Source organism: Leucoraja erinacea, chromosome 16 (assembly GCF_028641065.1).
Source record: "Leucoraja erinacea ecotype New England chromosome 16, Leri_hhj_1, whole genome shotgun sequence".
NCBI classification, from domain to species: domain Eukaryota; kingdom Metazoa; phylum Chordata; class Chondrichthyes; order Rajiformes; family Rajidae; genus Leucoraja; species Leucoraja erinaceus.
The window spans coordinates 25,947,764-25,970,952 of NC_073392.1; the positions used below are offsets into that span (position 1 = coordinate 25,947,764).

The window sequence follows — 23,189 nt, forward strand, 5'->3', positions numbered from 1 at the left end:
TTTCAAAACCTGGTTCGGATGTTTGACCATTGTTTCCAGTCCCAGACTCAGATGAACCTGATGGCTGTGTTGAAAAGTTTGATTGTTTTAAATAACTCAGAATCAGCTCACATCTCTGTCCTGGCACTTATATGCTGGAAGTCAGTCATACATCATGGAAACAGGCCCATCGGCCCACACCAGCCATACACCCGTCACACCTGCCTGTATTTGGCCCATACCCCTCTAAATATGTCCTATACATGTACCTGTCCAATGGTTCTTAAATATTGCAATAGTACCTGCCTCAACTATCTCTATGTTCCCAGGTTGGGTGGAAGGGCCCAAGTCTGTGCTATGTGACTATGATCAAAATGATGAGACAACTAAGCTGGGCTTCTGGCCTTCATTGGACTGAGAGTTGTAATGGAACCATGCCTCTTATTTCACTTGGGCAGTTTACAACTCAGCAGTAGGAATGTTGTATCTCTAATTTCAAGTAACTCCTGTATTTCATTCCCTCCCCTCTCCCCATCCCACCAGTTCCACTATTCGCATACTTGTATACCTCTTGTTATCACACCTTCCCCAGCCAACAATGGGCCATTATGGGATACACCTTTCCTGAGGTAATCTGTTGGGGTTCTGACCCAAAACCAGAGATGCTGCGTGATCCACTGAGTTACTCCAGCATTTTGTGTCTAGCTTGTGAAAGCACTGCAGGATGGTAGAAAGATAAGCTGCTGAGTGGAACAATGGAGCAGGTATCTACACCGATTCACCTGGGTACAAAATTAATCAAGAAGACGTTCTCAAAACGCTTTTATTTATAAAGTTTGAAGTGAACAGGTCCGGGAGGGAACAAACACTGCTTTGTGGTTTAGTCATGGTGAACACGTGGGAATGCATAGAAATTCCATTTGTTCCAAACTGGAACAGAGAACTGAGAGAAAGAAAGAACTCCTGAAACATTTTACACGCAGCGAGAAAATGCTTTGAAATATCAACACAGCGGAGGAACATCAGTTTCATCTGGACATGGGCATTGTGTACAGAACCAATGGATTGGTACAGGGACAGGCAGCAAATTTATATCCGAAGGCCAAACCTGGAGGGCTTACTCAATACTGAATTTGTTCTGTCAGCATCCTGCACTCCAGTGCCCGCTCCGGGTCAGCTGACAGAGGAGGTGAGCAGCCCATCCACACGAGACACTACCACATAATCCAACCGGAGATAGTGAATGGGATACCCAGCTTATTCTTATGCCACCTGCTTCCACGCACTGGTGCCAGCCAAACTCAATGGACACCCGGAGGAAATGCAGCAGCTGTAACCCTCATCACAACACTGCAGGAGGGGAGGGAGCCCAAGATTTTCCCAACAACGCAGTAAATATTGCAATAATTCAGATCTATAAGGGTTTAACTTTAAAATGTAGGTGCAACTGTCCATGAGGAGATGCTTGGGGCAAATGTACATCTATACTTTCAATAAATCTGCTGGAAATCAGCCTTTAAAGGCTCCAGAGTACACAGGTGTATCCAATTTGTCATAGCTCATTGCAAGGTAAGAGTGGAATGTTCAACCAAGGAGAGCAGTCTTCCAACATTGCACCCAATACATATTTGTCACACCATTACCCAGGTCTCCAGCACAAAGCTGTTCCACACTCAGAGAACACCTGCTGCATGTTCAATCCAGTACTTTCTCTAGGAAAAGACTACACTCCGTAGAAACACAACACCACGTCTGCCCATAACCCACTATTCTCACACACCAAGGCATGAAGACCCAAGGAAGTGCAGATGCTGGAATCTTGCGTACAACACGCAAGGTAGATTGGGCATCTTGGTCGGCATGGACAAAGAGCCTGTTACTGTGCTGCACGACTCTATGACATAAAGTGCTGGAGTAACTCAGTAGGTCAGGCAGCATCTCTGGGGGATATGGATAGGTGATGTTTCAGTTTGGAACCACAAATAAGTGCCCAGATCATAAACGTCACGTGTCCATGTTCTCCAGAGATGCTGCCTGGCCCACTGAGTTACTCCAGCACTTTGCGCACCACACTAAGACATGGTCAGTAGATTATTTGGTCACAGCACAGCAGCACATAACTAGATCTATGCTCAACACAAAGTTCATCACTACATTCTCTGCTCCCACCCAGGTCAATTAGTAGTTCAGCTCCTGAGGCTAATACATCCAGAGCCAGAACCAAGAGTAAACCAAAGATCACTCCAGGGTTGTTGAAGTAAAGAACTGCAAAGATAGACACAAAGTGTCAGAGGAGCCCAGCAGGTCAGGTCAGGTCAGGACCATGAAGAACAGCCCAAACCCAGGACATCACCTATCCATGCTCTCCAGAGATGCTGCCTGACCCGCTGAGTTACTCCAACACTTTGTGTCTATCAATCCTGGGACGTCTTATTCAATAACTATCAGGAGAGGTGTATATATATATATATATAAGAAGGGGGAGGGGGGGGGGGGGAGGAAATCATCCCAGACATCTTTTGTTGCCCCTTTCAATTAAAGGTGGAAATTAACATAAGCCACACAACAAAGCAGTACTAACACAAAGACCACTCATCATATGGTGGGCGCATGTGCTTTTAACTGTAATTAAACACATTCCATAATTTGATTTTCAGCACACGGTGCCAAAAATGATGAAAACCTCTTAACCCTTTGCCACCCAACGGCCTTGAAATTTGAGATGAAAACAAAAATAAAAAGTAATAACGGGTGAGAAAGGTTTAAGACGATCTCTGCTGTGATAATTCTGAAATTTCTCTGGCTTGGATGACAAATGCCTTGGGGGAAGTGGAGATACTCCATGCCCTTAGAACAGCAAGGCTCCCATGCTTCCGACTTCACTCTGTTCCTTCACGAAGATCTCAAAGTACTGGTAAATGATGGTGACCGCCAGCAATATACCAGTCCCAGAACCGATGGCACCCAGGAAGTCAGCAAGAACGGAGAGCGCGCCGATGCACAGACCGCCAAAGGCAGCAGCAGTGGGAATATACCTGTGTACAAATCAAACACATATCAGAGTTTCAAATGTAGGAACAAGGAACAGCAGCTGCTGGCTTACAAAATAAAATAAAGTACTGGAGTAACGTGTGTGTTTAGGTTAAATTGTCTCTAAAATTGCTCCGAATGGATGTGAACGTGGTATATCAGCGTGATTGGGTGATCAATGGTCATCATGGATAGGCCAAAGCACCTGTTTCCATGCTGTATCTCTAAAATTAACAAAAAACAACATCACTGGTCACAGACTTTCAACCACCCAAATAGCCCTTGACCACTACCGTAGACACAAAATACAGGAGTAACTCAGCAGGTCAAGCAGCAACTCTTGAGAAAAGGAATAAGTGACGTTTCTGCTCGACCCAAATCCTCACCTATTCCTTTTCGCTAGAGATGCTGCCCAACGCACTGAGTTACTCCAGTATTTTGTGTCTATCTTCAGTGTTAAACAGAATCTGCAATTCCTGTTTACACATCTTGATCATTACCTTCTGCCCCAGGAATTCCTCTAACTGGGATGGTTAGTCTGTAGACACCCCTTGCTGTACCTGATCCAGAGACCTAACACTAGACTCAAGACAGAAGAAGTGCTCCCATCCAAAATATTGCCTGTCCATTTCACTCCACAGATGCTACCTGACCGGCTGAGTTCCTCCAGCAGTTAGTTATTTTTGCTCAAGATTTCAGAACCTGCCTCTAACACTTCTGAAAGCGTGCTAGTTTTCACAATACAGACAAAACCCTTTAAAGCAACCACTTGTAGCCTTGTAAACAAATGGAACCCAACTACACTGAAATGAGTGCACTGGATAAAATGCCCCCTAGGTGGAGTCTGAGAGTCATTAGGTCTAAATTAAATGAAACGCAATGTTTTTTACGTCTAAAACAGGTGTGTGTTTCTTCCAGCAACAGTCTGCCACAGTAGGGGCATCAATAAGCAGAGGGCATCGATTTAAGATGAAGACATTTTAAAGGGTATCTGAGGGTTTAATTTCTCTCACACACAGTAGTTGATATCTGGAACAAGTTGCCAGAGCAGATGATGGAATCAGATGCAAATACTATGTTTAGAGGTGTGAGACAGACACTTAAATAGGCACGGTATGGAGGGAGAAGGAGGAACTACAGTTGCTGATTTATACCGAAGATAGACACAGAATGCTGGAGTAACGTTGCCATACCATACTGTGATACAGTTGGTAAGGATGCTCTCGATGTTGCAGCAGTAGAAGTAGAGAGTACAGAGGAGATTTATTAGAATGTTGCCTGGGTTTCAGCAACTAAGTTACAGAGAAAGGTCGAACAAGTTAAGGCTTTATTCTTTGGAGCGCAGAAGGTTAAGGGGGGACTTGATAGAGGTTTTTAAAATGATGAGAGGGATAGACAGAGTTGACGTGGATAAGCTTTTCCCACTGAGAGTAGGGAAGATTCAAACAAGGGGACATGACATGAGAATTAAGGGACAGAAGTTTAGGGGTAACATGAGGGGGAACTTCTTTACTCAGAGAGTGGTGGCTGTGTGGAATGAGCTTCCAGTGAAGGTGGTGGAGGCAGGTTTGTTTTTATCATTTAAAAATAAATTGGATAGTTATATGGACGGGAAAGGTATGGAGGGTTATGGTCTAAACGCAGGTGTATGAGACTAGGGGAGAATACGTGTTCGGCACGGACTAGAAGGGTCGAGATGGCCTGTTTCCGTGCTGTAATTGTTATATGGTAACTTAGCGGGTCAGGCAGCATTCCTGGAGAAAAGGAATAGGTGATGTTTTGGCTCAGAATCCTTCTTCAGGCAGAAGGTATGAAGGGTCTCGACCCGAAACATCACCCATTCATTCTCTCCAAAGATGATGCCGGTCCTGCTGAGACTCCAGCTTTCTGTGTCTATCTTTGGTTTAAACCAGCATCTGCAGTTCTTTCTTACATAGAAGGTATGGATCGTACTCTCATGCAGGCATATGTGATAAGTGCAGATGGGGATAAAGATCGGCATGGAAGCGGTGAGCTGAAGGCCCTGTTCTGTACAACTCCGATTCTATGACCTCTCGAAGAGACAGTTTTTGTATTGCACCTACACTCTGCCCATCGCAACAAAATATTTCCCGACTGAAAGGTTCAACTTCAAGCACAAGCCTCAGGTAATTGAATTTAAAGCGCCTTCACTGACCAGCTAAATCAAAGACCGCAAGAAATTGCAGAAAATTGTAGACACAACCCAGACAATCACGCAAACCAACCTCCCTTCCATGAACTCCATCTACGCTTCAAGCTGCCTTGACAAGGCCACCAGCATAATCAAGGACCAGTTTCACCCACTCACTCCCTCTTCTCCCCTCTCCCATCATGCAAGAGGCACAGGTGCAAAAACACATATAGACAGATTCAGGGACAGTTTATTTCCTGCTGTTATCAGGCAACTGAACCATCCTATTACCAACTAGAGAACAGTCCTGAGCTACCATCTACCTCATTGGAGACCCTTAAACTATCTTTAATCGGATTTTACTGGACTTTATCAAACCAGAGATATCTCCGGTTTGCTTCCAGTTCCCCATGCTGATGAGGGCAGGAACAGGGAGTTAAGGGATCTGAATATGTGGCTGAGGAGCTGGTGCGGGAAGCAGGAGTGTTGGAGACGGGAAGGCAGCGTGTTTTTGCTCCGCACTCGGAATTTATAGGAACCGTCAGAGATTATACTTAAAAAAAAGCCTGGTACAAACTAAAAGAAAATTGACAATTTACCTGTTAAGCTCATGAACCATTGAGGTCTCACGGTGTCCCCTCATCACCATCTGCTGTTCTTTCAGCTGTTTAGCAACCTGCAAATGAAGAAATACTCTCCTTCAGATGGTAGTGTGGAAAGAAGGCTTCAAACCTGCCACCCATGCAAGGCTGTAACGACTTACTATAAAGGCAAATCTTTTCACGTTGTTCCCAGAGGATCGATCACACACACACGTGCACGCACACGTGCACGCACACGTGCACACATGCTAGCAGACACTGGCAGACAGACTTCTACCCAGTAAAATCACCCCAACCTTTTATTGACTACCTATTATTTTAGTTTAGTTTGATTGCATTTAAATATATTATCTGATTTGTCAGAATGCAAAAAAGCTCTTCACTGCACCTCAGTGCATTTGACAATTATAAACCCAAGGCTAATTTTTTATTTTCCTTTTTTTTTTTTACACAAAGCAACACAGATTCCAGATAATTTAAAATCACTCGATTAAAAGTAGTGACACCAGGTAACAAGGTTATGATTCACTCGATTAATGCATGTTTCAGTTGTTCTGATACTCACATCCTTAGCAGAAGAACCTGACACTTCGATCCAGGTCTTGGAGAAGAAAGCACAGGAGCCCAACATGAAGACGATATAAATGACTGCATGCACGGGATCGTCTAACACAGAGCCGAACGACTCCGGCGGGGACAGGAAGTAGCATAGACCGCCGACCGGGTATGCACGGGCTGGACCTCCTCCTGTGTTGTCCTTCAATGTGAAGAAGGAAGAATATCCGTAAGAGCAAAGAACGAGGGGATGAGAGACACTTCACATCACAATAGGCGGCACAGTGGCGTAGCTGGTATAGCCACTGCCTCACAGCGCCAAAGATCCAAGATCGATCGTATGGAGTTGGCAAGTTCCCATATGGAGTTGGCAAGTTCTCCCTGTAACTGCGTGGGTTTCCTCCGGGTGCTCCAGTTTCCGCACACATCTTAAGACGTGCGGGTTTGTAGGTTACACTACTTCTATGCTATCCCAGTTTCACATCCTACACACTAGGGATAATTTACAGAAACCAATTATCCGACAAACCTGCACGCCTTTGGAATGTTGCAGGAAAACTGGAGCAGCTGGCGAAAACCTACGGGATCACAGGGAATACTTATATACTCCATACAGACAGCACCCATAGATAAGATCGAACCCGGGTCTGTAGCACTGTGAGGCAGCAGCTCCACTACTGAGCCACCCATCTTTCCCCTATTACTATAAACTAATGATCCATGCACTCTAGTTGTAGATTCCCCTAACCTTGTTTGAAAGACGGCAACTATCTACACTATTTATCCAGTTCTCCTTGTTATTAAATCAAACCATAACCACCCCCCCCCCCCCCCCACCCTATCCAAGGTACTTTGAAATGTTTTACCAAGGCAACATAAGTACAAGCCCATTCACACCAACCTGTGACTTACTTTCTCCGTTACCCGATGCCTTTATTTATAACAATGACCACCCTCCACCCACCATACTGAAGACCTTGTACTTACAGACCAGGTGCCCAGTAGATTGACTAAGAAATTGCCACTGAATCTTGTAGATAACATCTGGGAGATGACGTAGAGATTGGAGACCAGAGCAGACTGGAGGATGATCGGAATATTTGATGTGTAGAAAAGCTTGATGGGGTAGGTATTGTACTGTCCACGGTAGCGGGCAGACTTGATTGGCAAATCCACTCTGAAGCCCTGCAAATGTTAATGTAGAGATCATTCACTCAAATTCAGTTTCATTTGATGTTGAGACTATTAATGATAAAATCTATGCCCAGTCACAGACGAGATACAGATCATCCTCGGCATGAATTGATGTACAGCCCGTTCATACCGGTGAGCATTGGATTCTGGCCGGATGGATTTCTCAGCTACTCTGAGACCGCAGGCACCTTCTGGTAGCCCAATTACAGGAAAGATGTGAAGACTTTGGAAAGGGTGCAAAGGAGGGTTACCAAATTTCTTCCTGCTTTAGGAGGTCTAACTACAAGGAGAGGTTGGACACTTGGATTGTTTTCTCTGGAACCCTAGCGGTTTAGGAGAGACCCACTAGAAGTATAAAATTATGTGGCATAGAAATGGTAGACAGTCAGAACCGTCCCCCCCCCCCCCCCCAGTGCCTGGAATGTGCTGCTGGGGCTGGTGTGGAGACAGGTGCGATAGCAACGTTTAAATAGCTTTTAGATAAGCACTATGGATATACAGGCAATGGAGCGGCATGGGTTATGTGCCGGTAGACGAGTTGGTCTTGGCATCATATTCGGCCCAGACATTGTGGGCCGAATGGCCTGTTCCTGTGCTTTTCAATGTTCTGCGTTTTGCTATGTTGGACCTCGATTAGTGAACACAGTTCCAAGGCGATCTGTTCGGGTTACGAATAGTTCTCAGAAACAGAACCTTGCCATAACCTGACGAGGCCCGTACTTCAGCAAAACACAAGGTGCTGGAGGCACTCAGCGGGTCAGGCAGCATCTGTGGAGAGAATGGACAGGAACCCTTCAGACCGACCCGCTAAATTCCTCCAGCACTGTGTTTTGCTCAAGATTCCAGCATCTGTAATTCCTTGCATCTCTAAGACTTGTACTTAATTCGGAACAGCTGTGTACTGACTTGTTGCTGTCCTACAAATAAAGTCCATCTCCAGGAAAAATTAACAGCAGGAACAAAGAATCCATTTTCCTCACAGTGTAAGTTGTGAAAGTGTATGAAGTCAGAGATACGTCACCAAATGAAATGACTGAACCTCAATTTGTTTTAGTCTCAACTCTTGTGGGCAACGATTAACAGTCAATCTTGACAGCACTGGTTTACATACCTGAAAGTATATCACCACAGCAAAGACGAAGATGGTAGCTATGAGGTTCATGAGGTTTGGCAGGTTCTGACGGTAAAAGGCTTCACGAAGAGCACGGACTTTGTCCTGTCGCGTGGCCAGGAGATGGAAGAGGGCAATGATTGATCCCTCAAACTCAGTCCCTGTTGGAAACAGAAAACAGTTAAGAACAGACTGAAAAAGGGGGGCAAAACACAGTGCTGGAGGAACTCAGCAAGTCAGGCCAGCATCGCTTGAAGAGATAACAAGATGACAATTCAGATTGAGGCCCTTCTTCAGACTGATAAGAGTGGGGGGGAAGCTGGAAAATGACTGGGGCAAGTGATAGAACACGAGTGCTGGGAGTAACTCAGCGGATTAGCAACATCACTGGAGAACATTGATAGGCGACATTTTGGGTCGGGAGCCTTCATCAGACCAATTTTCAAAACTCGTGCATTAGAGGAAAGGGGGAGATAGAGTCATGTGTACCAGGGTACAGTTTGTTGCCTGCTATCCAGTCAAAGAAACTATACAAGATTACAATCGAGCCGTCCAGTGTATAGACACAGGATTAAGGAGATAACGTAGAGTGCAAGGTATAGTTCTCAGCATTGTAACGTATCATTTCCATAGACAGAGTCCAATGTCCACAATGGCGTAGAAGCAAATCGCACAATACCCTAGCTTATGGAAAGACGCTCAGTAATCTGATAATATTCGGGTTATTACTTTATTGAATTTTTGTATATTGCATATTATCTACGAGTACTGTGTTTACAACCATAATGCTGCTGCAAGAATCTAATTGTTTCGTTGTCAGCAGCTCTGACAATTAAACACGTGACCTTGAGCACGGCACTATTAGTTGTGAGTAATGACCCTTCACTCAGCTGAGATTTGTTGTGTTGTCTTATAAAGGATCACTTGTGACCTACCTCTACCAGTGTTCACTGTAGTAGGACTGAAAGCCTTCCATACAATGGTCTCGCAAATGTTTGTGGCGATGAAGAGAGAAATACCAGATCCAAGGCCATACCCCTTCTGGAGCAGTTCATCCAAGAGCAGGACAATCAGACCAGCAACAAATAGCTGTTTAAAAAAATTTGAAAACTCCGTCAGTTTAGTAAAACTCTACACGGAAGGAGTGCAGCTTGTCAGGAACACCTCAAACTCCAAGATGGTTCCAATTTCCAGCATAAAGCAAATCCCCACCACCCCCCAAAAAAAACGACATGCATGAAAAATGTAGTATTATGGATCTTCTACCTAACATGAGGGTAGCTTAACCCAAACTTAAAGCACTATTCAAAGAGGATTTTTTTCACAGAGATGGTGGTAAGCACATGGAATGAACCTATGAAAAGTTTGGAGAGATATGGGCCAGAGGCAGGCAGGTGGGAGCTGCTTGACAGATGCATGTGGAAGCATGGAAGAGTTGGGCCGAGCAGCCTGTTACCGCTCTGTAGAACTCTGTTACCATATGTTTAAGTATTCACTAAACAAATCTTTGCAGTATATTAATGTTCTGCCAAAGGCTCCTTGGGGTAACTAATTGGTGGCACAATGGAAAAATGATGAATTGCACCAGTTAACTAACTAGGTTAATATCCCATGCACAAATTCAAAATACAAAGCAAATTGCAAAAACAAGGTTGGAACCACGCTTGTACATGCCAAATTTAGAAGTTGTCCAGACTTTATCAACAATAACAATCTTAAAGACCAACAATAAAATCACAGAGGCACATATGTCCATGTCCACCACCAAGCACCCACTTATACTAATAAGGTTCAACAGTCATACGAGCAGAATTAGGCCATTCATCCCATTAAGTCCACTCAATCATGGCTGATCTATCCCCCCCCCCCAAGAGCCTGTTAATCTCCACTTTAAAAATAACCCAATGACTTGGCCGCTTCAGCCGTCTGTGGCAATGAATTCCACAAATTCATCATCCTTTGACTAAAGAAATTCGACCTAATTTCTTTGCTAAAGGTACATCTTTTTATGCTGAGGCTGTGCCCTCTGCTCCTATACTCTCCCACTAGTGGAAACATCCTCGCCACCTCCACTTTATCGAGGCCTTTTACTAATCCCAGCACCAGCTCGCCAGTCTTTATGCCTTGATGATTCAGGTATGGTCCAAATATTTAAACACCCACTTCCACCTCATCACAACACCTAGTGTCTTTACTTGAATAATGATCAGGAGGCAGATGCCTGCGCCCATTTCTGATGGATCTCCGTACATCCCAGTCATGACGTATACAATGGCTTGTCCGATGGTAATGATCATACCAAAAACTGCAGAGCAAAAGAGAAACAAAGCAGATCTTGAGCGAAGGCCTTAACAACATGTGTATACACCTTTTAACAAACCTGTATTATACCTTTTATGGGTCTCAACCCATAAAAAAAAACAGCAAATAAACAGGCTTCAAAATTACTCTGGATTAATCGAAGTTTGCACTAACCTCCAGATATTTACATACAATGACTCTAACCTGAGGCAAGTAATTTGTTGGCTTGTTCAAGCTATTTTCTTTAATACACTAGTAACAATTATCATTAATTCACAAATATTGCAGCAATCTTTAAAATTAACAGAACAGGCTACGAGCTGCTGCGTCACAGGTGTCAGAACCCCAATTTGATCCCAACATAGAAGCTGCCTGTGTGCGGAGTTTGCATTCTCCCTGTGACCGTGTGGGTTCCCTCCACATCGCAAAGTTGTGCGGGTTTGTGGGTTAATTGGCCCTTTGCAAATTGCCCCTAGTGTGTCGGGAGTTGATGAGAAAGTGGGATAACCTAGGACTAGTGTGAACGGGTGATCAATGGTCGGTATGTATTCAGTGTGCCGATGGGCCCGTTTCCACCCTGTATCTCTAAACTAAACATTCACAATGTGGCTTGTGTCATGGAAGGTTTTCTGGGGACAACACTTTCCTCCCTACCCCCCCCCCACCCACAGCAATGGTAAGACAGAAATAGACTGTACCAGCTAAGTTAACCCAAACGACAAAACCAACGCAACTAGGTAAATAGGTCAAAATGTGAAGTGATAGATTCTGAAAGGATTCTCCAAAAAGGACACCAAACTGGTTTGTACTTTGTGATAAATGCGCAGTTTAAGTATATCAAGATATCAAAATGGAAATTCATGCTCAGAATGAGAAATTCAACCAGAGGTTTATTGGCGTAGGCTTATGGTGAGGGGGAAAAGATTTAATAGCAACCTGAGGGGTAACTTTTTCCACACAGAGGATGATGGGTTTACAGAATGAGCTGCCTGAGGAGGTAGTTGAGGCAGGTAGTATCATAACACAGGCAGGTGGGAAGAGTGTAGACGGGACATATTGGTCGATGGGGGCAAGTTGGGCCAAAAGGCCTGTTTCGACTATAAATTCATGGTCAAATTGCAACCCGAGACGTACGTTTTTGTGCTCCATTAAAGAGCGCGCGATCTTTGGGGGTGTCACCAACTTCGATGATCTTGGCACCTGCCAGAAGCTGCATGATGAGACCAGAGGTGACAATCGGCGAGATACCCAACTCCATCAATGTACCTGGATTCAAGAGAGACACGTCTTTAGTATCACTAATCTTCCTGCCTTCTTTATTATAACAGGCAAGGAACTTGCCACTTCACACAGCCTGCGTCAGCTTTATTTTATTAACGATTTTATTCTCTGAGCCACAAAGCCGTGGGGCCTGAGCCTCACTTCACAGAAAGAGCACACAAAATTCACGACATGCTGAAGTAACATAGGCTGCAGAAAACATTAGATTAGTATTCTTAAAGTGGAGATTGATAGGCACGAGTAGCAAGGGCTTCAAAGGTTATGGACAGAATGCAGGGTAATGGGGTTGAAAGGGGAAAATAGATCAGCCATGATCAAATGGCAGAACAGATGCAATGGTCTAAATGGCCTGATTCTGCTCCTGTCATGGTCATAAGGAAAAGCAAGATGGTACTACAGCATTAAAAATGCATGCACCTGAAAAATTCAAATAATTGGAACTTAAAACAAATTCCAAGTACATGATATAATTAACAAAAAAAGGCTCTTATAGAGACCACAGGAATCAGAGGATCAGCAGCTTGCTAATCAAAAACTGGACTTGAGTCCAACCATAATAGTAGAGACAAAGAACTACAGATGCTAGTTTCTACAAAAGATAGATAATGCTGGAGTAACTCAGTGGAACAGGCAGCATCTCTGAAGAACATGGATAAGTGACCAGTCTGAAGAAGGCTCCTGACCCAAACCGTCACCTACCCTTTTCCTCTAGAGGTGCGGCCTGACCCGCTGAGTTACTCCAGCCTTTTTGTCTATCTCCAGCAACTGGTTGGCTTCACTCAAGTTCGTTATGAACTTAGCGGAGAACTCTCAAGTTCAGACCTACTGGCAGAAGAGGCAGAATGATAATAGTTCTCTTCTAAAGTTTGGCCTCAGTCAAAGGTTCACATGCTACAGCAGGTCTAACACGCAATGTGAAGGGAAGATGGGGAGCATGGGCCACTTGAGAAACTTTGCCAAGTGCTAATCCTAACTGGTGATATAGAACCTGATCTAAAATACCTCCTTACCTCTGTTGGAAGCTAGGATGACTCTCATCCAGTAGAAAGGATCTGCAGAGTCTGATGACATGATGCCAAATAAAGGAATCTACAAAAGGTTTAAAAACAAAATTCTTGTAATTGTTGCATCGAAAATACTCAAATCAAAACAAAAACAGGCGAGTTTGAAACAAAATAACGTGGCAGCTCACTGACAAGGCCAGTCTGCTTCAGTGAGTCCATCAACATTCTCTTCACAACTATCACCCCCCCCCCCCCACTCCCCACTCATTCCTGTGCCCCCCACCCAAATCCTGGTGAGCCTCCAATGCTCCTCTACTGTCACCCTGCTTCATTCTCCTCCTTGCTAAACTAATTTTCCACCCAACAACCCCCATCTCCATTTTGTCCATTTTGTCCCCCCTCCCCCCACACACACACCCACCCTCACATCTTCACACAAATCCAGTACTGTGTTCTGGTCATCTTTATTAAGACACATTTCTTTTTCCAAATTCCACAGGCACTGAAGTTAAATCTCACAGATACTTGGCAATAATTTGAATATATCTTTGGATGGTGAATCCAAGATCCGAGGTTATTACTCCAGGATTTCAATCACATCCTCTCCCCAGATTTGTACATTAAGCCAGCAACTCTGTAGCGTTACAACATTTTATTTTTTGCAAGCCAGATGTTTGGCTGCATGAAGGATTAAGTGCAATATAGTTGTTAAGGCACTGACCTGGCAACAGACCAAGAAGATGAAAAGCGTGATGGCTGTCCATAATACTTTTTCTCTGAACTGAATCTGTAAAAAAATAATTAGAAAATTGAAACATCAACACAAGTCTGATGACAGCATGCTATTTATCAGAACATCAAGAGCTCACTCAAATCCCTGGGCCTACGCCACATCCAACCAGTTCATGGACAATTTTCAATATTAACACTCTTCATTCGAAGTTTCCTGCTTTTCTTCCCTCTCAAATCGCCAGGTTCTGATACCCTAGCCTTAGAATCTGCTCCCCACAAAAGACTCCTCTCCGCCCATCTCATCATTAACCATCAATAATGCTCCCAGATTTCTGTTAACTCGCACTTAAATATCTCATACACAAGGAAGCCTCAATCATTAATCCATAGTTACATGACAGATAAAACATTGATTGCTATTGGCAGGACAAATCAGGAATCCATTTCATGGCAATTGTGACCTACATTTGCTGGCAGAATCAGAGAAGGGAAACTATTTACGATGCCAATAAGCATTGGATAATCTACCGTTATTAGAGAAAGGCAATGGTTAGTTATATTAAAAGAACCATCATCACACTATTACTTAAGTACCATGACTTAAGTACCTTATTATTATTATTACTTAAGTACCATGACTCTCTGCTTCCAACCCCATCACACCAAAACTAACTTCCTTTCTTAAAGTGAGAAACATACAACCGAACATATTTTTGTTGACAACTTCACATTGTGATAAACCAGCATCCACTTAAAATAGGTTGCAACAATGAGATTATACTTCTTGACAAATCAAACCCGGGGGCCAAACGGAGGCCGACGGTATATTTGGTTAAAAATATGAGCAACATCCATCTGGATTGTTGTCAGGAGTGCTGCTCAGGATGCTGGTAGCTCCAAATCATAATACCCCGGTTTTGCTCCAAGCATGCTGTAACTATTCCGACATGAAAGCAAGCATATGCAAGGCGCCATGGTATCCAGCTGGAAACAATTTATTTCCACCTTAGAATAGCAGAGCAAGCTTGGCACACTTTTCTTTTAGGCTGGCTTGCCTTGACTATATAAATATTATTTCCATTTGTTCAAACTATGCAGAGGGTACAGCACAGGAACAGACACATTGACCCACAACGCCTGTGCTGAACATGATGCCAAGATAGACTATTCCCCTCTGCTTGCACACTATCCATACCCCTCTATATCCATGTGCCTATCCATCTTAAACACCACTCTCATATCTGCCTCCACCACCATCCTTGGCAGCTCATTCAAAGTATGCACCACCTTGTGTAAAAACAAACTGTATAATATTACTTCACCTGCGACATAAAATTGCAATCTCCAAGTGTTATGATTTACCAATTATACATATCCCAAAGTATACATGAAACAAGATATTTAAAAATAGGACACAGGAGGCCTATAGTAGCCTACTGTAACTAGTAGCGTGGATAGGGGAGAACCAGTGGATGTGGTGTATCTGGACTTCCAGAAGGCTTTCGACAAGGTCCCACATAAGAGATTAGTATACAAACTTAAAGCACATGGCATTGGGGGTTCAGTATTGATGTGGATAGAGAACTGGCTGGCAAACAGGAAGCAAAGAGTAGGAGTAAACGGGTCCTTTTCACAATGGCAGGCAGTGACTAGTGGGGTACCGCAAGGCTCAGTACTGGGACCCCAGCTATTTACAATATATATTAATGATCTGGATGAGGGAATTGAAGGCAATATCTCCAAGTTTGCGGATGACACTAAGCTGGGGGGCAGTGTTAGGTGTGAGGAGGATGCTAGGAGACTGCAAGGTGACTTGGATAGGCTGGGTGAGTGGGCAAATGTTTGGCAGATGCAGTTTAATGTGGATAAATGTGAGGTTATCCATTTTGGTGGCAAAAACGGGAAAGCAGATTATTATCTAAACGGTGGCCGATTGGGAAAGGGGGAGATGCAGCGAGACCTGGGTGTCATGGTACACCAGTCATTGAAGGTAGGCATGCAGGTGCAGCAGGCAGTAAAGAAAGCGAATGGCATGTTGGCTTTCATAGCAAGAGGATTTGAGTATAGGAGCAGGGAGGTTCTACTGCAGTTGTATAGGGTCTTGGTGAGACCACACCTGGAGTATTGCGTGCAGTTTTGGTCTCCAAATCTGAGGAAGGACATTATTGCCATAGAGGGAGTGCAGAGAAGGTTCACCAGACTGATTCCTGGGATGTCAGGACTGTCTTATGAAGAAAGACTGGATAGACTTGGTTTATACTCTCTAGAGTTTAGGAGATTGAGAGGGGATCTTATAGAAACTTACAAAATTCTTAAGGGGTTGGACAGGCTAGATGCAGGAAGATTGTTCCCGATGTTGGGGAAGTCCAGGACAAGGGGTCACAGCTTAAGGATAAGGGGGAAATCCTTTAAAACCGAGATGAGGAGAACTTTTTTCACACAGAGAGTGGTGAATCTCTGGAACTCTCTGCCACAGAGGGTAGTTGAGGCCAGTTCATTGGCTATATTTAAGAGGGAGTTAGATGTGGCCCTTGTGGCCAAGGGGATCAGAGGGTATGGAGAAAAGGCAGGTACGGGATACTGAGTTGGATGATCAGCCATGATCATATTAAATGGCGGTGCAGGCTCGAAGGGCCGAATGGCCTACTCCTGCACCTAATTTCTATGTTTCTATGTTTCTATAGAAGCAGACATCCACGTTCCAAATTTCTTGTTCCAGAAAGAAAAGAACGTATATTCAGCAATAAAATCTAGGCTGATCTTTACACTAACGAGGGTTGTTTATGAGCCAAACGCTGGCATGGGCAAGTTGGGCCGAAGGGCCAGTTTCAGTGCAGCATGAGATACATTGTGATCACCCCTAATGGAACAAGGCTTGAAGCAAGGCTTGCATTGTCCCTAGCCTAAGTCTTGGTTTGATTTTACAAAAGAGGTGCCAGCAGTCTTGAAATACAAAGGTAACTAAATCCCTTGGGCCTGATTACGTATCAGGAAGCAATAGAGGAAATGAATGGGGGCCTGGCAGATACTTTTCCACCTTCCTCGGCCACAGATATGGTACTAAACGACGAGAGAATGGCTAATGTTGTGCCATTATTGACAAGTGGCTGCAAGTCTTGCCAGGGATCTATAGATCAATCAGCCCAACACAAATGGGAAAGTTACTGGTGGGGATTTTGAATCAGGGCTCCCAAAGTTAATTGAGTTATTTTAAAGTTGGTGAACAAGATGATTGACGAGGGCAGGGATATTGTCAACATAAATTTTAGCAAAGATTCTGACAAGTTCTGCATGGAAGATTAGTCCAAAAAAATGGGATCATATGGGGGTGAGGGTGAGCTAGTCAAATGGATACAATATTAAAAGACACCTTGCTAGGTACATGGATAGGAAAGATTTATAGGAATATGGGGATTTACAAAAATCATTTGCTGCTTTAAAATGGTCGTTTTGAGCACGTGTCGATGGAAACCTGCTGAAGTAACCATTATACAAGTCATACAACTATTTTCACAAAAAGACAAAATGCTGGGTAACTCAGATCAGTTAGACCAGAGAACATGGATAGGTGACGTTTTGGTTCGGGAAACTTCTTCAGACTCTTTTTAGGAGACTTTTAATTTGCTAAGTATTTTTTCTCTGCAAAATCAAAACACCAAATAGATTTTCCTGCATCATCCTCAGAGGCAATTATTGCAAGCAAAAGCTAGGCAAAGGTATCAAAGAACCGAATTAACAGATTTTCCAATCGTGTATTACTACTACTTACACGAACCATCACTCAAACTTTTAAGGAAGGAATGTTTTAAGAATGAGACTGCATGCTAACTTTGAAAAAAACATTCTAAGAACGTAACACAGCTCTGATTGATGTTTAATTTAGCAAGCCTAATAAAATGGCTTTGAGAAAGCTGTGCTGTCTTAGTGGTATAGTAGCCTTGGCTGAAGGGTTAAACCAAGCCCACTTTTATATATAACAGAAGCTCTTGCCATTTTTCTCAACTAAATCAAACTGGCTGGTCCACTTTTCTTTTTAGTTCATTAATTAGTTCTAGATTTATAGCCAGCACTTGATAGGACATAAAGACCCAGGGATCCCATTAGGTAATATATAAATACAAATTACATTTCTGCTATGCAGCTTTTCTGAGTAAGTGAACAGACTGAGGAAACAGTTGATGAATTTACCTTTCTTTCTGGTTTCTGGATTTCTGGTAATACAGCACAGAACGGTTTGATCACTTCAAGGAATTTTACTGGAAAAGAAATCAATGACATTAGTTTGTCAAGTGTGGAAAACAAAAACAGTTGGCAACAACCCCCAGGATGTGGCCCTACTGATCATTGAGAAGCAGACCACCAAATTACAGATAACTCACTTTTAACTTGCAAAACCCATGCTTCAAAAAATTGCCCTTCCCGTCCCACTAATGGTTTCAGTCCACTGCCTCATGAAAAGAATGATGCTTCCAAAATTATCCTTGGAGTGTTGAATTTGCAACAATAGAGAGTCAAGATTCTCATATGTCCCAGATAGAACAATGAAATTCGTACTTGAACTTCTTGCCAAATGGAACTATGCCTATTTTGTATTGGTCTTCCAGCGCACCCGTGTTAATAAATCAAGCCTTGGGGGTGTTCCTTGCCCCGGGACTACTGTAGTCCCGGGACAACATAGTGCAAAAACTACACAGCTGGAAATCCAAAATCAGAACAGAAAATGCTCCATCCCATCAAATGTTAACCATTACACTGTACATAACTGAATCCATCCAGCCTTTTCTGCTTTTAACCACATAAAACCATAACTGTCACCATCTATTTTCTCCACATATAAAACTTGTTTTATCAATGAATCGGGACAAAGGCTCAGATTGTATACTGTATTATTTTTTATATCTCCCATGTGTTGATGAATACTTAAATGTGAGAAACAAACATCTTGGAGGCCTTAAGACTATAAAGTATTTAAAGCACAGCAAACAGCCAATTACCTCGTGTCCAAAAAAGGATTGGTTACCCAAGAACCGCTGAATAAAGTATATACACTTTAGAAAAGCAGAGAATCGGGTAGAATTTGATACGGGTTTATATTTATTTTAGGATTAATTTGTATTTACTCATGACAAATTAATTCAATAAATGGCTTAAAGATTACATGAAGCCACTCCTAAAGATGATCTAAACATAGATTGGATTGCATAGCAATTTAAAAAAAACACAAATTGCTATGCATATTAATAATGAGCCAACATTAATGTCAGTGATTTTCCAGACTCTAATGACCCAAGGATGTGGGAGAAAGATTTTTGTAGCACATGCAAACAGTGAAGCATATGGTTTTATAAAGAGTTTAAGAAGGAACTGCAGATGCTGGAAAATCGAAGGTACACAATTTTTTTTTTATAAAGACACAACTAAGCTGGATGTACCAGGATGTTACCTTCTTGTCATCACTGGTTCATGTACTAATTTAACTGTACAAGTGGCTTCATAACCAATAGCTTATTGTCATAGTTAGCACTGTTATAAAATTCCAATGATAAATGTCAGGACGCAGCACCATCTTAATTTACCTCTGGTGCATTATGTTAATGCAAAAGGTTTTCAATACTTCCGGTGATAACTCTCCAAGCATAGTTTATAAAAACAAGGAACTGCAGATGCTGAAGTACAAAATACAGAGAAGTAGTAACTTGGCGGGACAGGTAGCATCTCTGGTGAATATGAATGTGACATTTTGGGCTGAAACCCTTCTTCAGACTGATGTAAGGGGGCAGAAGAAAGCAGGAAGTGACGAGGGCCAGGACAAAGCCTGGTAGATTATAGGCTGATACAGGCGAGAAGGGCTGTTTGATAGGCAGAAAGTTGGACAAAGGCCAGAAATAAATAGACAGAAAAGAGACTGGGTAGTTTGCAAATCCGCACAAGTGGCATGAAATATTTGATATTTTAACATCCACAATATCCCCCACAAAATCGGGTCATTAACATTCAAGTTGTCCCAATAGCATGTTCATATGAACCAAGATAACAAGCACGAGAAATAAAAATTATCTTCAAGATGAGACAAAGCTTCCACTAAAGTCTTGATTAAGGCATTTACATGAAATATGAGGGTGCCCAATGACAAACCTGACCAAAATTGATCGTATGCCACAAAAAGCATTTGGATTATTACACATGAGCCCTGAGACAGCCAGAGAAACGTATTACGTATGGTCCTTAGAATCTTTATAGCATTCAGCTCTGTCTGCCTCAGGGCTTTACGTCACAGGTTACATTCAAGGAGTGTTGGGGATGTCATACTACATTCCAAAACTGGAGAGGTAATATTTCACAATTTTACACTCAACGTCAATGTCTGTCAGAAGCTGACATTCACAAAAGGCCACAACTGCACAAACCACGTATGTACATATATAGTGCAAACAATAACTGATTACCAGTGCAGTATGTATCTAGACTTCAACTGTGTCATGAAGCATAGGATTAGTGCTGCATCATATTATTTTACAGTGGACAAACTTGCACACATGTTCACTATTTTATTAAAATACAAACCAATTGTTTAAACTTGACCAGTAAATATCACCATGCATCAAAACTAATTGTGTAATTCAAAATACAGAGATGAAAGTGTTTAAAAAAACAAACAGATTTTGCAGCTGTAATGACAGTTAAACTGTCGGTATTTATCATCACATAGAAAATGAAACTACTTCAGAATTTTCACAAAAATCTCAGCTACTGTCAGCATTTTAACACTCCTCTCGGGAGAAAGGTTTCTGAAAACTATAAACAAGGAAATTAATTGAATTAATAGACAATTAAATTATCCTGTTAAATTCCCTGAAAATATATGTAGGTGCAGACTTTTAACAACATATTTTTAAACTTTTCTGGATTTAAAAGAAAATTGATCTTATTAAAAAAAACAATTCCCCCCTGGTATTTTTGTCTGCAAGGAGTCGCAGACTGGCACTCGATTGCAAACAACATTGGAAAAATGAAAATGCCACATTGCTTCAGGTTCACCATCAGCTTTATCTTCAGGCACTGACTGGTGCGCATTTTATTTTTAATATCCATTTGATCTCCCATCATGAAAATCAAAGCCTTTAATACTACTTTCCCGCGTGACAGCTCATGCCTCCGCAAATAATCAATAGTGGCAATACTCATTTATTAGGTTGAGAACTCAAAATCATACACAACCTCTAAATTAAAAAAATCAATGCTGCATTCTCATTAGTGCAGACTTTTGAAATGGGACTAATATCTTGTAGTGAGACATCAAAGGAGTCAGGGATGTGAGAAGGATGCAGAAGAGGTTTACCAGAATGCCACCTGGATTAGACAGGTTGGACAGATTTTGATTATTTTCACTAGACAGCATGGGAAGACCTGATAGAAGTATATAAATATAAGAAGCACAGATACAGTAGGCAGTCAGAACCTTTCTCCCCAGGGTGAAAATGTCAAAGACTGGAGGACATAACTTTAAGGCAAGAACAGCAGCAAAGTTTAAGGAGATGAGCAGGGCAAGCCTGGAACACACTGGTGGTGGAAGCAGATAGAACAGTGGCACTTAACAGGTTTTTAGATAGGCACATGGATAGGTATAGGGAATGGAAGGGTATGGATCAAGTGCAGGCAGATATTACTTTGGCTTGCCATTAAGTTTGGCACATACACTGTGGGCCAAATAATCTGTTCCCGAGCTGGAATGTTCTACGATCTGAATGTCAACCAGAGGATGTGGGAATTTAGGGGAGGGGTCCAAGTAGACCTTGTTACTGCTTTTTAAGGATCCGTCATCACCAAAGGAGCTACGTGGCGCCTAACTCCTATACCTCTCTCCCCCCTATCACTACCAACCCCTCCTCTCTGCATCTGTGGCACCGGGAACCTGAAAGTCCAGGACAAGCTGAGGGCGGGCGACATTTCCCAACCTCAAAGGCGCGGCTCCAGGCTTTGAATTAGTTTTATCGGAATTGTTTACTATTTCCGCCACCACCTCAGTCCCATTACGCTCCTAGTTGAACCACGTCCGCGCCATCTAACCCCCCGTGAAGGCAAACGGAGAGCCTATCAAACCCAGCCTGCGGACGTTCCCTTCAGTCAGGGCCCGGAGGCTCGGGTCACTATTCACGCGAGTCCCAGGCTTGGCCGGGGCCTGCTAGGCCTCTGGTTCCAGGCTACTTACTGCCCATGGTGGTCGGTTTGTGGTGGCGAACCGGAGTTCGTGCGAAGTGGGGAAGAAAGTGGGACACGGCCTCGGGGCGCTGGGCTTGTCTGCCGGCCTCTGGAGTCAGGAAGATGTCGCCTCGCCGCCGCGTCAGGGTCCGAAAGACACGTCAGCGCCAGGCAACGGCGGGGGCGGGCGCGGGGCGTCGGCCGGCAGCCAATCACCGCCCGCGCTCCACACCATCTGACCCCTGCCGCGGAAAAGCCCGAGGCTGCCATGGATCACGTGATTGGATCAACGGAAATGCCCGAGCGTCGCGCCGGCTGCCGACCAATCAGAGCCTGCGTTTCCTGCCACCTGACACACCTGCCGCGGAAATACCCGAATCCGCGGGAGATCACGTGTTCCGATAGACGGAAGCACACGAGCGTCGCAACGGTCGTCACCCATTTGAACCGCTGCAGCGGAAAAACCCGAGTCTAGTATGGACACGTGATCCTATTGCCGGAGAGACTCGAGGGTCACGCAGGTCACCAGCCAACCACCACCTGCGCTCCCACCACCTGAGCACACGGCGCGGAAAAACCCGAGTCCGGTGGAGGCCACGTAATCCGATTGACTGCAAGACCCGAGGGTCGCCAGCCAATCACAGCCGTGCAGAAACCCCGACGCCCCCGGGGACCAGACGATCCCATTGAGGGAAACACACGACGTCCCGGGTGGCCCGACCATTGACGGAAACAACCGATGACGCGTCTGATGGCCGAGTGTTGACAAAGGTCAACTCAATAGTAATAGACACATAAAGAACTGCTGATACTGTTATCCTGAACATTCGCCTTAAAGCTATGCCCTCTAGTATTTCACATTGTCATTTCTGGGAAAAAGGAATAATCCCACAAAATAATCCAAGTTTGTCTAACCTCTCCTTAAAATTAAATACCCTGGTTAAATTAATACCCTGTAAATTTCAAGAGAGAAATTTAGCTCTTACTAGCAATGTTACAAAATTTTGAGATTTAAAAAATCAAGTCTGCAATTTACCCCATCAGATAAA

General features: G+C 43.4%; 1 protein-coding gene across 1 annotated transcript; it reads right to left on the bottom strand.

Moving 5' to 3' along the window:
• Nucleotides 1-784: 784 nt before the first annotated feature.
• On the bottom strand, nucleotides 785-22,316 carry LOC129704676 (protein transport protein Sec61 subunit alpha-like 1). The gene is made up of 12 exons (XM_055647964.1): nucleotides 22,151-22,316; nucleotides 18,130-18,197; nucleotides 13,931-13,996; nucleotides 13,216-13,294; nucleotides 12,059-12,190; nucleotides 10,819-10,928; nucleotides 9,559-9,712; nucleotides 8,624-8,784; nucleotides 7,306-7,503; nucleotides 6,329-6,520; nucleotides 5,761-5,837; nucleotides 785-3,014 (listed from the first exon to the last, which is right to left on the bottom strand). The coding sequence occupies exons 1-12, from the start codon at nucleotides 22,155-22,157 to the stop codon at nucleotides 2,828-2,830; spliced, it is 1,431 nt and encodes a 476-aa protein (XP_055503939.1). The 5' UTR covers nucleotides 22,158-22,316; the 3' UTR covers nucleotides 785-2,827.
• Nucleotides 22,317-23,189: the final 873 nt, after the last annotated feature.